This window comes from Falco biarmicus, chromosome 11 (genome assembly GCF_023638135.1).
Source record: "Falco biarmicus isolate bFalBia1 chromosome 11, bFalBia1.pri, whole genome shotgun sequence".
In the NCBI taxonomy this organism is placed as follows: Eukaryota; Metazoa; Chordata; class Aves; order Falconiformes; family Falconidae; genus Falco; species Falco biarmicus.
Window position 1 is genome coordinate 22,082,403 of NC_079298.1, and position 13,953 is coordinate 22,096,355.

Sequence of the window (13,953 nt, forward strand, 5' to 3'; positions counted from 1 at the left end):
TAGTTACATACAACTATTATTTTGGGTCGGGAGGTGTGGTTGAGTAAGCATTCCCCTCTTCCTGGTCTAAATTTTAGGGGGTTTAGGTGATGAAGTAAATACTATTGAAATTTTTAGAACATATTTTCTTTGACGCTATGTTTTTCATACAAGAAGTATAAAGCAAAATACGAGTTGTGTTCAAAATTTTCTGACTACAAAACCTGTAGTTCAGCCGCTCTAGCTTTGAGCGAGAGAGTGTGTGGAACAGGATGCTTGCAAATTGGAATATTGCTTCTGCCAGGTGTGGCACTGTCCTTCTGCTCAGTATTTCTCACAATTACTTCAGTTAAGTGGGGTCTAGTCCAGCTTTGCTTCATGAGCAGAGAGTTATTACAGACCTAATATAGTGAAGTAGGTTTTTTATACATCATGTACTTTGTTTGAAGATCATTATGCTTTTCGTGATCAATTCTGGAGTGAATGTTTTCAGGAAAATGTCATGTGGCTGAGATTCCTTTTGGTTTAGCATTTAGTTTGTATAATAGGTTAAAGAGTATCATTACTGCAGAGCTCTAACTGTTATTGGGATGTTTGGTGGTTTCTGAACCATTTTGTATTTGTTTTATGTTGGTGTTCTAACACTTTTTTTCTTTTTCTTTTTTTTTTTTTTTTTTTTTTTATTTCTCTTCCAGCCCTTCTTGGATATAGTCTTGTATATCTTCAAGCTAACAAGTGCAATAGGAGCTCAGGTAAATTGAGTAGGGTTTTTTAGCATTATAAGCAAATCTTCCTTTCTTCAGTTACAGCCTTGTACCTCTTTGGATTCTGAGGAAAATTCTAGGTGTTAATTATAGATTCAGTCATTATTTGAAATTATATTTTACCTTTAATGTTTTGTATGCTTTAGTGCTCTTTATCTTGAGGCAAGCAAAATAAAACCCAGAATTTGCAGGCATTTGATCAATGATTGGAAGTTCTTTTGTTTCTTCCAGCAGTTACTGGGGAATCCCATTTAGTACAGTACCCTTCTGGCTGCATGTATCTTGTGTGACTTCCATTTAAGGGAGAAAATTAAGTTTTCTGTTCCTTTGCAGCCTCTGTAAAGGGGAGCCATTCCTTGCATTGAGCTGTATGATAATTATATTCCCCCCCCCCCCCCCCCAGTAAGCTGAATTATTTCAGAAATATTTTTTCAGTGTAGTAAAATGATGCATTATCAAAAATATTCAGGGTTTGACAGGAAGTAGCTCTGGGATTTTGTCAAAACAGACTGCAGTAATGCTTAGCTGGAACTAGGTAACTTTTCCAGTCTCAGATGTCTTTGCATTGCTGTCTGTAATACTTAGCTATTACAGGCAGTTTATGCCACATTCACTTTATGCCTATGGTTTTATACCATGCCAAACTTCAGTAATATTTAAGCATGCTGTTTGGGAACCCTGGTCTGTTGAAGCTTAGGATCTAGAAGAATAAGAGATTCCTACCGGGACTGCTTGAGAGAAGCAGGAAATGTGTTAGAGATGTATGGATCAAAGAAGAGAACAGGATTGAAATATTGACTGCTATGGCAATGTAGCAAATAGAGAGACAAAAAAGTAGGTAGAAAAGGAGAGTAAATGAGAAGGACTTACTAATGAAATATGCAAGGACAGTAGGACGCAGAGATTGGACTGGGTGATGATATAAAAATTGGGTAGAAGGGTATCTGGGGACAGAGAATTAGTAAAATTAGTAAAACAGTATCTACAGTGCCAAAGAAAGGAACGTGATGGGAATTACCAGTTCAATTACTCTTGCAACATGGGAGGTGAGAATCAAGGGATTCATGCTTTCTGGGCATTTTGGATGCAGGTGTTGCAATTTGAGACCATCTAGATGGTAAGCTTTTCTTCTTTTTTAATATTCACAGGGTCCAGCTAGCATGATGGCATACTTGATTATTTCAGGGTTTTTCCTTACACGTTTAAGGAGACCAATTGGCAAGATGACTATTATAGAACAAAAATATGAAGGGGAATACAGATACGTCAACTCACGGCTTATTACAAACAGGTATGGATTTACTACATGACAAGATAAAGTGACAAAGTAATCCTGTGGTATAAATTAAAGCTGGATGGTAAAACATATTTGGGAAGTCTGATGTTGTCAGTTCTGAGTGAATTGTTGACATCTTTATGCAGATCATTATTTAATAAATTCATAGTTGCATTATTTTCCTAATGCAAAAGACAAACTGTAGCTGGGGTATAATAAGCTTATGTTCCACTGTTGTGAAACAGAAGCCTGTCTGTAACAAAATGAAGTTGCATTCTTTGTGGGTTTGTTGTTTTTTGTGTTTGTTTTTTTAGTGAAGAAATTGCTTTTTATAATGGAAACTTGAGAGAAAAACAGACTATTCACAAAACCTTCCGTAAACTGGTAAGACTTCTTTTATGTCTTAAAACATTTGAAGCGAAACTTCTAATTTTATCATGGTGATTCTTAACATATATTAACATGAATTGAATTATAGTGGCTTGGTGTTTATGCTGCTACAGTCATTAGATTTATAAATAAAATAGTAGGCTATAAGCAGAACACAAATTTCTCATAGAATAGTCTTTCTTTTGCTGCATAGCTCCTTTTCACCCACAACTACTATTCTCTCACTGCTTAGTTTCACGTGTAGGTTGTTTTGAGGGCAAGTCTTTACCAGCAGGGACACTTGTGCAGTGTTTGTCAAAGTTAAGGTATGTTGAGGTATCTGTAACTTATGGAAAAATAACTGTGTTTGGAATCAAATGTCTGTAAAACAATAAAAGATGGTAAAACAGCTACTGATACACTTTCTCTTTTTTTTCTTCTGTAACTTACCAGGTGGAACACTTGCATAATTTTATCCTGTTCCGGTTCTCTATGGGTTTCATTGATACTATCATTGCCAAATGTAAGTGTTTGTCCAGTGCTCATGGGTTGCTATAAATAACAAAGTGCTTAACTTTTTACATGAGAATTCGCTTTTTTTTTTTTTTTTTTATTGCTTCAGTTAATATGTAGCTTAGTATTTACTCTTAAACTGCAGATCTTGCCACTGTGGTTGGTTACCTGGTTGTTAGTCGTCCATTTTTGAACCTGGCTGATCCTCGTCATCAGAATAGTACTCATGCAGAACTTTTGGAGGTAAATAGAACAGAATTAATACAGTTTCCTGAATTTAATTTTTTTTTAGTCCACATAAAGAAACTTTCTTCTACTCTAGGATTACTACCAAAGTGGGAGAATGTTACTGAGAATGTCTCAAGCTTTGGGCAGAATAGTCCTAGCAGGCCGTGAAATGACAAGATTGGCTGGGTAAGCTTAATAGTAGTTGTGTAAGATTAACTTTATGAAAAATTATGTTGTTGCTGTTTCTCATCTAATTTTAAGAAACTGACCGTAGAATTAAAATAAGCTTATGTGCTTATTCATTGCAGCGCCCTGAAAACCTAGAAATTAAAAACATTTTTTGCTGAAAAATATATCTGAAGACATGCTAATTATGTTGCTAGTAATTTCATATCTGAATAGTAGCTGCATACAGTTTGAATGTTTAATAGAAAAGACATTGTCAAATACTAATAATTCAATTACGTATTGATTTTTTTTTTCCAAACTTTTTTTTTTATATCATAAAAGGAAAAGTTACCAAATACTTGGCTATTACACGGAAAGGTTCTTGTAGATATTGTGAATACTGGACAACCTCAGTGCAACTCTAAAATGTAAACGTTTTGTTTCTATTGGTTGAATAACCAATAGAAATGGGTTGAATAACCGTCATTTTGACAGTTTTAATAGAGTACTCTTTAGAGCTTCTGTGGATTTCTAAAACTTCGAAAGATTAATTACTTACAGGTTTTTTTGTTTTTGTTTTATTTTTTTTTAGTTTCACAGCCCGAATTACAGAATTAATGCAGGTCCTGAAGGACTTGAATAGTGGCAAATACCAGCGTACTATGGTATCACAAGACAAAGGTAGATGTGATGTAATTGTGATAGGTACATCTCTGTGTAGTGTTCCAGTCTCTAATACTTTTTTCTTAAATTAAGATGCAGATAAAAAGCAAGCTCTGCCTTTGATACCTGGATCTGGAGAAATTATCAACACTGATAACCTTATCAAGTATGTTTACAAAGTTTTCACAACTTCAATATTTTTAATGTAGTCTGGCTTCTAAGTTTTTCCCTCTACCACTATTAATAGGGGGTTTAATAGGTGTTATTACAATATGCAATTCCTGTTGTACTATAGTTCATTTACAAATAATTCCACCTCACTCCATTCAGCATTTCTATTCTGTAAGTCAATCCTCATCCTCCCATGCTAGCAGAGGACATAGTATGCTGTCTAGACTTAGCCTTTTTGGTAACATTTTCTGCTGTCCTTTGCAATATGACTTCCCAGAACGTTTTTTTAACACTTTGTTGAATTTCTTCTTAGAAATGCATTGGCTGCAGATTTTATTCCATGATATTTCATTTCATATTTTATTATAATTCATGTGTAAAAATCAGGGGCAAGTCTATATTCAGTTTCAGAGTATTTGCTTGTATTTTTGTATGCTTGGACATTGATGTACTCGAGTAGCAATCAATTCCTCAGTTCTTTGCAGTCTGAGGAACATAGTATTGACATGGTACTACTACTTAAAGGCTTAAAGTAAAACCAGTTAAGAGATTAAATAGCCTCAGTCTGATCAATGTGGAAAGCAGGTGGTGGAAGAGAAAGGGGGAGGAAGAGGGAGAGGAGAGAGGAGGTGATAGAGCTATTTTTATTATTAGAAAACAAAAGAAAAGCAAGGGGAGGTGAGCAGAGGGGGTCATTCATTGAGTATCCTGGAACTAATGGGATGCACTTCCACTAGCAGATTTAAGTGCATCTTTAAATATAGGTTTACATCCACAAGATCCTTTGGAGACCAAAGGCTTAGAAGGATTCAGAAAACAAATATCAGAAGGGAGAAAAAATCTTCAGATGTTTGTTAAACACTAAGGTACCTCTTTCGGTTCAAGAACTTCCTTTGCTGTTTATTTAATAGTTGGGAACTGGGACAGTGGACTGAATGAAGTACCGCTGAAGTCTTGACCTGTTCCTTAAATCTTCGAGTAAGCATGCAGTATTAGCTGATTTTAAGCAGCTGCTCTTTTCTTTTTTTAATGTTGCAATACAAATAGGTTCGATCATGTTCCGTTGGTGACACCTAATGGAGATGTTTTGATTCAAGACCTTAACTTTGAGGTAAGATTTTGATATCATAGAAAATTATATTCGTATAAAATTAAGTGAAGATGTTGATTTCAGAGGTAACCTGATTTGGAGAGGTGCTTATATGGTATGCTTAAATCTGAACAAAATTAATCATCTCATTAGTTTAAAAACCAGGCAATAAGTTATTTAAAAAAAAAAGTTCTTATTACAAATGTGTTTTCTTGCAGCTGCAGTTGGTGTTGAACTTGTTGGGGGGGGAAAAACTATTGGTGGAAATCAGTCATTGTAATGTTGTACAGTGTACAAGCCTACAAGGATACCAGCTTGTCTTACTGTTTGTAGAATCTTTCAACGACAGTTTCTCGCTGCCCTTTTAATGTGCTGGCTTTGCATTTTTAGGTTCGATCTGGTGCAAATGTACTAATTTGTGGGCCGAATGGGTGTGGGAAGAGCTCACTTTTTCGTGTTCTTGGTGAGGTAAGGGAACTTTTAAAAAATAAATGAGGATAATCCGAAGCACTGTTGTAAATGGACTTTTTTGGTCAAGTTTCAACTCTTTCTTTTTGCAGTTGTGGCCTTTGTTTGGTGGGCGTTTAACAAAACCTGTAAGAGGAAAGTTGTTCTATGTTCCCCAGGTGAGGCATAGTACTTTAATTGACAATAGTGTTCTTGTTCTTCTTACTTTGGCTGTGTTTAGAAATATTTGACATAGCTTTTTTTTTCTAACTGTGTCTCCAGAGACCATATATGACTCTTGGAACGCTCAGAGATCAAGTTATCTATCCAGATACTTTAGAAGATCAGAGAAGGAAAGGTATTTCTGACCAGGTAATGATAATTAGTTCATCACCCCTTTGTTTTGCTTAAGATGAGTAATGCTTCAGATTTAGAAATACTGAAACTGCTGTTTAAAACACTGCATTTAGTTTGTTTTTAATATTAATCAGGGTTGATAGTATACCAGTATAATGGCATAACCTTTATAATCTTTTTCAGTCATTTCTTTAAGTTCACTTAATCTCCATTTCTAATTCCTGTTTCAATAAAAGGTGCTGAAGGAATACTTGGATAATGTCCAGCTCGGGCAAATCTTGGAACGTGAAGGAGGCTGGGATAGTGTTCAGGATTGGATGGATGTACTCAGCGGGGGAGAAAAACAGAGAATGGCAGTATGTCTCAAAAGCATAAATACTTTAAAAGAAAATACAGGACATAGGTTGAAAATGTAATCTGAGTTGTAAGTGATTTTTGTTTACTAGATATTGATGTTTTAGTTAGAAGAAACCCACAAAATGTGAAATACCTGAATACTGAGGAAACAACCTATAATATTGTTTATTGTATTCAAAATTTAATTGTAAATGTTGGCCTTTTTACAACACCTTACACTTTAGTTATATAAGCAGAAGTTCTAAAAATTGTTTTTCGAAAAAAACGTAAAGACAATATATAGCTCTCGGATTTTCAGGCTTCAGTGGGTGCCAACTTAAAAGAAATTCCTTCTCCATAGTAAACTTTTGGACACAGTTTAACTTTTAACACTGCATTATTGGTTGTAGCTCTGTATCCACAGTAGCTTTTTGCTTTGCATTGCAGATGGCAAGGTTATTTTATCATAAGCCCCAGTTTGCAATTCTGGATGAGTGCACCAGTGCTGTTAGTGTTGATGTAGAAGGCTACATTTACAGCCACTGCCGGAAGGTAAGCTCTTTGGTTTGGGGATTATTTCTCTGTATGTTCAGAGGAAACTTATACAGAGTTCACTCTTCCTTATGCCTAATGCAGATTAAAAATAAATAAAAAAAAAAAGCTTAAAGGGCATGCAAGGACCATTTATGCACACTAGAATTCAATAATTGTTTTTTAATCTTAGGATACTTTAGATGTACATGTGGCCTCTGTATATCACAGGACTCTTACTAACTGCTAAGTAACCTTACTTTTCCAGATAAACTCTTAGAATGTCAAGTGAAAATAAAATTATCTAAAATTTTATACTTTCTTGTTATTCAAGACATTTCTTTTGGCCGGGGCAACAGGAGTGAAAGGCTGAAAATTAATATTTCCATCTGTTCTGAGATATGGGAAGTCGAGCACTCTTAAGAAAACATTTTGACATGAAATGAAGTTTCCTTTCCCTCTTAAATTCACTGTTTCAGATTCTACGTAGTGCCATGTGAAATATCAACAAGATTCTATTTGACACCCCTAACCTGAGAAAGAATGGGCTTGAAATAACATTAATTAATGAGTAGTAGTATTCTCAGAATGGTACTGGAGCAAAACAGTGCAACCACTGAAATACGTGCTTGAAACTTGGAAGTGGGAACTTAAGGAGCCTTCTGTAGTAGTAAATTGACAGTAGCTGAAGACTCTGCTGAAGAGTGGATGTTATTTCTTGAACTAATTTTATCACATTAATATCAATACCCTGACAATTTTCCAAGTCTGTCTCGCATATACTTGTTATTCTGTTAACTTGAATGTTCATTTGTACTTTTGTTTTAGAGTTACTGTTGCCAAGTAGCTAATACTTACTACTGAAAAATAGAATTCATGGTTAAGCTGTCCTTGCTGAAAGAAAAAATGTTACCGTTTTATTATCAGAGTAGTTTTGTCCTTTAATTGGTGCTACTGTTAGGGATCCAAAATTAACTGAGTTACAAGGAAGCAAAGGAAGATTATTCACCTTTAAATTGTTTCTTTTAAGTTTATAATTCATTAATAGCTTTTGTGGCTTTGGTTTTTTTGCTGTTAGACTACTTTCAATTGCTACATTTATTGTTTCACCTGTCTTCTACCTTACCTGCTTTGCTCAATTAATTCTACATTTTGCCATATTACTAGGAGCAAAAAAAATGGTGAAATCAGTTAAAAAAGATTAATCCCTCCTGCTTCTTTTTTTCCTACAAAATCTTATATTAAGGCTACATATATATACTGTTAATAATAGTCAGGAAGTTTGTGTTCATGACTTTAAGCTCTTCAGCTGATATCTTGCTGAAAAATAAATAACACCTAACCCAGGCGAAAATAACTGCTTTATTGTGTGTTTTTCTTCATGTAGGTTGGCATCACTCTCTTCACTGTCTCCCACAGAAAATCACTCTGGAAACATCATGATGTATGTAGCCTTTGCTTTTTGCTAAGAGTATCAGTAGGTGGTAGGGGTTTTATTGTTATACTTTCTATTAAATTGACTTTGCAATTCAAGGTGTTGCCACTTTACATCCTAGTAGGTTGTGTTCTGTTTTTTTTAAAAAGGTTTTACTTTCATAATCCAGTTGCACTATTTGAAATATTCTCACACTTCTAGTTACAAAGGGAAAAATAACCAAAAATCCTTAAGTGTATCTGTAAAAGTAGCCTCAAAAATATGAAAGGCTCGCTAGATACCAAAGTCTTCAATCTTAGCCTCAAAAAAGCCCTTGAACCAGAATCAAGTCTTTGCTTTCAAGATACCTAATATATCTATGCATTTAAAAAACGTTAATCTTTAATATATGGACTTCTTTTCTCCCAAACTAAGATTTCACTATCGTTATTACTTTTTATGCAGGCAGATTGTATGTGTGGGGAAAGTACTGAATTAATACACCAGGATGAATTTGTACCTTAAGTATATTGTCACAAAACCCAAGATGGTGGTGTTAAGTCTAGGTGTGACTCCTAGCAGACTGATGGATGATATGAAAGAAACCCAAAGCAATCGGTTTAACTTTTTTCCAGAGCCTACTGAATGTCATGAACTGTGAGGTGGGAGAAGCTTACCCTCTGGCTAGCTGAGTTTAAAATTTTGCATTAAAACTACTTTAAAATATAATTTATTTAGGCCTTTATAGACCTGGTGATATTTAGGTTGCTGATAATGTATGTTTTTGTTTCAGTTTTACTTGCATATGGATGGCAGAGGAAACTACGAGTTCAAGAAAATAACTGAAGACACAGTTGAATTTGGATCTTAAAGTTCATGAACTGAACTGCTAGAGACTGATGATTACAGGAAGTGTGTAGGATGGCAGACATTGTACAAGAAAACTGCTCAGCTTGTTTTATAAACAAATTAACTAGGATAACCCAAAACAAGCTGTTAAGCATTTACTATTATGTAGGATATTGCTAATTGTGTATATGTTGGTTTAATTATTGATATGTACTAAGAATGTCCTTATTCTTGTGGTTTAAAAACCTGCCTAAATTAAATTGGGCTTAAATCACTGTAACCTGATTCATCCTGGGATGCAAACCATTTGAAATCAGCTGATTTGACTTTTGTAGACCTTCTTTCCCTTCAGTGAAAAGCCCTGTTAAAATTAGGGTTGCTACCTCTCTTGTTCCTGCAAAGCAGTCTTGGATTTTTGCTCTGTTCTATGCATATTTCTGAGTTATCCCACATGGAGCAGGACGTTATCCCATCTTCAGATCTGTGCCCAGCTAAATGAAAGAGCCTTTTCCTTGACCAAACCTTGTGATGTAGCCAATACACCCTTGCTGATAAAGGATGGACTGAACATAAAAGACAAAACTAATTCCTTCTGGTAAAAAAATTAAGCTTGTTCTTTGCTGAGTTTTGCATTCTCTTTTAACATCAGTCTCTCCATGCAATTTTCTGCTGCTCAGCAATCCTGTTCTTTCCCGGTTTAGCAAGAGTTTCATCCATCCTCCACCTCAGCTGCCCTTTTTCTGTCAGAGAAATACTATGGTAATGAAGAGTTTAGAGGAGGTTGAAGCAGGAAAGGACTAACGAAAGGCAGGGGGCTGTAGAAAAAATATGTTCCTTGTATGAAACACTTGTGTGTGTTTTCAGCTTTGAAGGAATGAGTGGTTCCCACAAGAGGAAACAGAGAAAATAATGTGGGTCCAATCATTCTTCTCTTGAAATCAGCAGGGGTTAGAATGGACTCAAAAATGCTAATCTGTGAAGTAGCAGACTGTCATCTGTCCTGTTCTGTTCGGTCCCGTAATATAGCAGTTGCTTTCTCCAAGTTTGTCCTTTTCTTCCTCTTCACAAAATATGATCTTGTGGGTTTAGCTGCTCTTCAGATCTGAGCTTGAAAGTGAGTGATAATGGTATTTCCTCTTTGGCCTTCTAGGCTGTGAAAGCCTAAAATGATACTTTCATCCTTCACATTTATTCTTTTATTTGTCATGAGGTTTCTTGATTTCTGATACAAATTATTCACCAGTGATTCTTGCTGTTGCCTAAGGATCATTAGTCCTTGTTGGTTTTCTTGTTCCAGCTGCCAAATCCCCTTGAAGAAACCAAACTTGTTGAATAGTTTACTGTAACCATTTTTTCCATGCAAATGATTACTGTCATTGCTCAGTGACTTTGAGAAACATAAATGCAGCAAGGTGATTTTTGTGATCAGGGAAGAGGAAGGTATAACTGAAACTGAATTGCAGTTTAGGCTTTAAAACAAAAATATACAATACCTGTTGTACATTGAAGGTCTCGTAGTTTTTTAGTGTTCCATATAAGATATAATATAGGAATGCACTACATGAAGGCATGCATAAAACATGCAATAAATCTGTTCTCTGTGCATCTTTTATCAAGGGTTTAGATTAAAAACAAACCCAACTTTTTATAAAATGTGTATGTACTTGGATGCACTGCTGTCTGTTAATTTTTACCCAATTTGATTAGTCATCTTCTTTCATGTTGAAATTGCTACCTGTTAATATTTTCCCTTTTATCATAGTTCTTGCCCATACCTGTCAGTACCACTATTCTTTCATAGTACTCAAATGCAAATGGCTATCCTGGTATAAGAATCCAGTGACCACAGTATATTCATAGTATAATGCATCAATGAAAATCAGAAAGCCTCTCTGAAGTGTAGTGCATTCAAGAGAATGAGGTACCAGAATAAATTTTTGTGCTTGGTCCACAAGAAGGCAAATACGTATCTCCATTTTACTAATCTTTTTTTCCTGTTCATTCAGATTCTCACATCAGCCATAACATAGCAGGTAGCAGCATGCCGTATGTGAGGTGGTAGTCTTTTTTTTTTTTTTTTTTTAATTGTAACTGTGAAAATAGGGATGCCAGGTAGTTTGTTGTGTGGGGGTTTTTTTTGTTTGGGGTTTGTTGGTGGTTTGGGTGGTTTTTTTTGGTGAACGTTCTCAGCACAAATGCAACTTCTCTTGGAAGGGATGTTTTAGTAGCCTTTAAAGACAAAGAAAAAAAATTCTGAAATGAGAAGATTGCTCTTACCTTTGTGACTAGGGCAGACTTTGCAGTGAAGTAGTGAACTTGGGATACTTCAATGTATTTTTAACGCTGACAAGCAAAACCACACACAGCATACTTAGATAGCACCCCAGCAGCCAATCCCAAGGTACTCTACAATTAAATTGGTTAATAACAGAATTTTGTATAAACTCAGATTTATTTTAAAAACTAAAAACAACAAAAACATTAAAAATCCAACTCCATAACCAAGGAGGAATAGGTTTGCCTTTAGATGCCATGAAGTTTGTTGAAACTGAGTATGCTAGTGTCTCCTTAGGGCCAGGACTTGGTGTTTCTAAATATACTGGAAGAAAAGGAAAGAAAAATACTCTTCTATGCTTGATTGTAAGCGAGGCTTATCAAGAAAGTATAAAAAGAATGTAGTTTCAAAATTATATTCTTAAAAGGCCTTACATTAAAGTATTTTGAGATAGACTTGGTCTATTGAAAGATGGTTTAAAAATCTAATTAAAATGATCCAAGTTCCATTTCTGTTGCAGAATTGCACTGTGATACTGTATTTTAGCTGTTACATCTTTTTAATAGCACAAGTTGGAAGTTTGTAAATTGGAATTCTGAGCTATCTTGGTAAGACGAAGTACTGATGAAAATTTTCAGTCTCAAACTGTTGGTGCTTTGAAGATGGTACTGGTAATAGTCAGAGGGCTGCATTTCAGCAGTGGTGGGAAACATTCCTGTATGTAAATACTGTAAAGTGTTTTGAAGGGGGAAATGGCGCTATATAAATGTAAGACATTAAGTGCCTCTGAAATAATAATAAATCTAAAGATAAAATATATCTGAGCTTTTTGTTTCTTGATGATGTGATTATGAATTTTGTAACAATACAGTGAATATGTACTCCACAAATCCCAAGTTGCTAAACGAGCCAATTGACTTGTGTTCAGTTTATAAAGTCTGTAGTACTGTGTGAAATTCACCCTGGAATCAGCCAAATGATGCCATCCAGTTCTAGGCTTAACAAAAGACATAAGCTCACTACTTGAAAATATGTACTTAGAGCCGTTGGATTATAGGTGCCTTAATCTGTTTTAAGTGGGCGCTGATTCTGACCTCTCCTTTGTCCACAGGCCTCGTTATTTCCTTTCAAGTTTATTGATTGTACAAGGGTGTGGGGCCTGCATAAGGTTAACATTATCAATACTTATTTTGAGTGCTCATTAATCTTTGTACTTTGAGGAAAAATAGGATAATCACTCTCCACCTTGATTGTATTTGTGATTTTTTAAATGGTTTTCCTTTGTTGTGGTAGATATACCAGCTATCGGGATACTTGAAGCTTAGTAGTGTAAGAGTGAAACTAAGATATGCTTGAATGAACTGATTTTAAGGGTCTTTTCTTGTGACCAGTGTTTTCTAATGCTAATTAGTACTAATTTTTTTCTTCTTTTAGGTTAGTTGTGTACACAAGTGTATTGTGTAGCATTCTTAAAGGGTAAAGCTCCCTTTGAAAGGAAATTCCTGAGCCAAGTATCAATGTCATCCAACTTAGCTGATGAGCTGGAGAGAAAAAAAAAAAAAAAGGAACTTCTGTGTTGGGGATGGGATGTTAAATACTTAGTATTCAGAGTAGTGTGAAGTCCTGTTAGCTGTTCAAATCTGGGCTCTCAGCTACCCAGTTCATTCCAAATGCTTGGTTTGTATGCCTCAACACTTCAATTCTTCTTTATGTAGAGGGAGAACATCAGCTCCTGGAACAGTAGCACTGAAACCATGGAGCAACAAATTCAAACTCCTTTCTGAGAATCAATCCACTGTCATTTGAGGATGTTCAGTAACCTTGGTCCAGTATTTCCAAAAGCTTACTAAAGTTCGAGGCAGCTGTCCCCTCAGAAAAAATTAAGCTTTCTTGACGAAGACTATGTTTGGGAGGCGATGGTGCTTTCTACAGGACTAGTACAAGACTGGAATAAGCTGCAAGGTGAACAGAGCATCACTGTGAACCTTGTCACCTTCCATCCCAAGTGCAAAGCATGCTTCACGGCTTAATGGATGTATTTTCTTACAAAAAAAAAACCCACAGCAGGAAGTGTGCACAAAAATCCAACCTACCTCTGACCCTTGTAATTCTTCTGGGAAAAGCTGGCAGTTTACACTGCATCCTAGCCAGTACACATGTTGCAGGGATGTTTCTTGCCCAGATGTATCACAAATAGTGTGGAGTAGCCACACCTGACTGGACAGCCCAAATACAAGATTACTTTAGCACCATTTGAAAGTGACTTGTATTATAAGAAAATTCTGGATGTATTGCCACTTTCTTAGCTCTGTACTGTACTAGTGAGAAACAAGGCAGCATGGAGTGCTACTGTGACGGTTACTTGACAAGTTTTTAATTAAATCACATCTAGTATTGACAAATGACTTACGCTTCTGCAGAATAGGGGATTCGATCTTCATGTTTCTTAAATCTATAAGGAAGAAATACCCTGTGGCTTAGGACTGGAGAGAAAGAGTTAATTTAGTGATTCTTCCACAGGAT

General features: G+C 35.6%; 1 protein-coding gene across 4 annotated transcripts in view; it reads left to right on the forward strand.

Annotated features, from left to right (window-relative positions):
• The window catches only part of ABCD3 (ATP binding cassette subfamily D member 3), a 32,933-nt gene extending 20,684 nt beyond the window's left edge, over positions 1–12,249 (forward strand). For all 4 annotated transcript variants that reach the window (XM_056355763.1, XM_056355766.1, XM_056355764.1 and 1 more), the window contains exons 8-23: positions 675–731; positions 1,892–2,034; positions 2,334–2,403; positions 2,842–2,911; positions 3,047–3,144; positions 3,224–3,315; positions 3,890–3,978; positions 4,054–4,126; positions 5,179–5,242; positions 5,612–5,689; positions 5,782–5,847; positions 5,951–6,040; positions 6,262–6,381; positions 6,809–6,913; positions 8,280–8,336; positions 9,100–12,249. In XM_056355763.1, coding sequence (XP_056211738.1) covers positions 675–731; positions 1,892–2,034; positions 2,334–2,403; positions 2,842–2,911; positions 3,047–3,144; positions 3,224–3,315; positions 3,890–3,978; positions 4,054–4,126; positions 5,179–5,242; positions 5,612–5,689; positions 5,782–5,847; positions 5,951–6,040; positions 6,262–6,381; positions 6,809–6,913; positions 8,280–8,336; positions 9,100–9,177 — 1,350 coding nt within the window. In that variant the 3' untranslated portion in view covers positions 9,178–12,249. The remainder of the gene's footprint in view (positions 1–674; positions 732–1,891; positions 2,035–2,333; positions 2,404–2,841; positions 2,912–3,046; positions 3,145–3,223; positions 3,316–3,889; positions 3,979–4,053; positions 4,127–5,178; positions 5,243–5,611; positions 5,690–5,781; positions 5,848–5,950; positions 6,041–6,261; positions 6,382–6,808; positions 6,914–8,279; positions 8,337–9,099) is intronic.
• Positions 12,250–13,953: the final 1,704 nt, after the last annotated feature.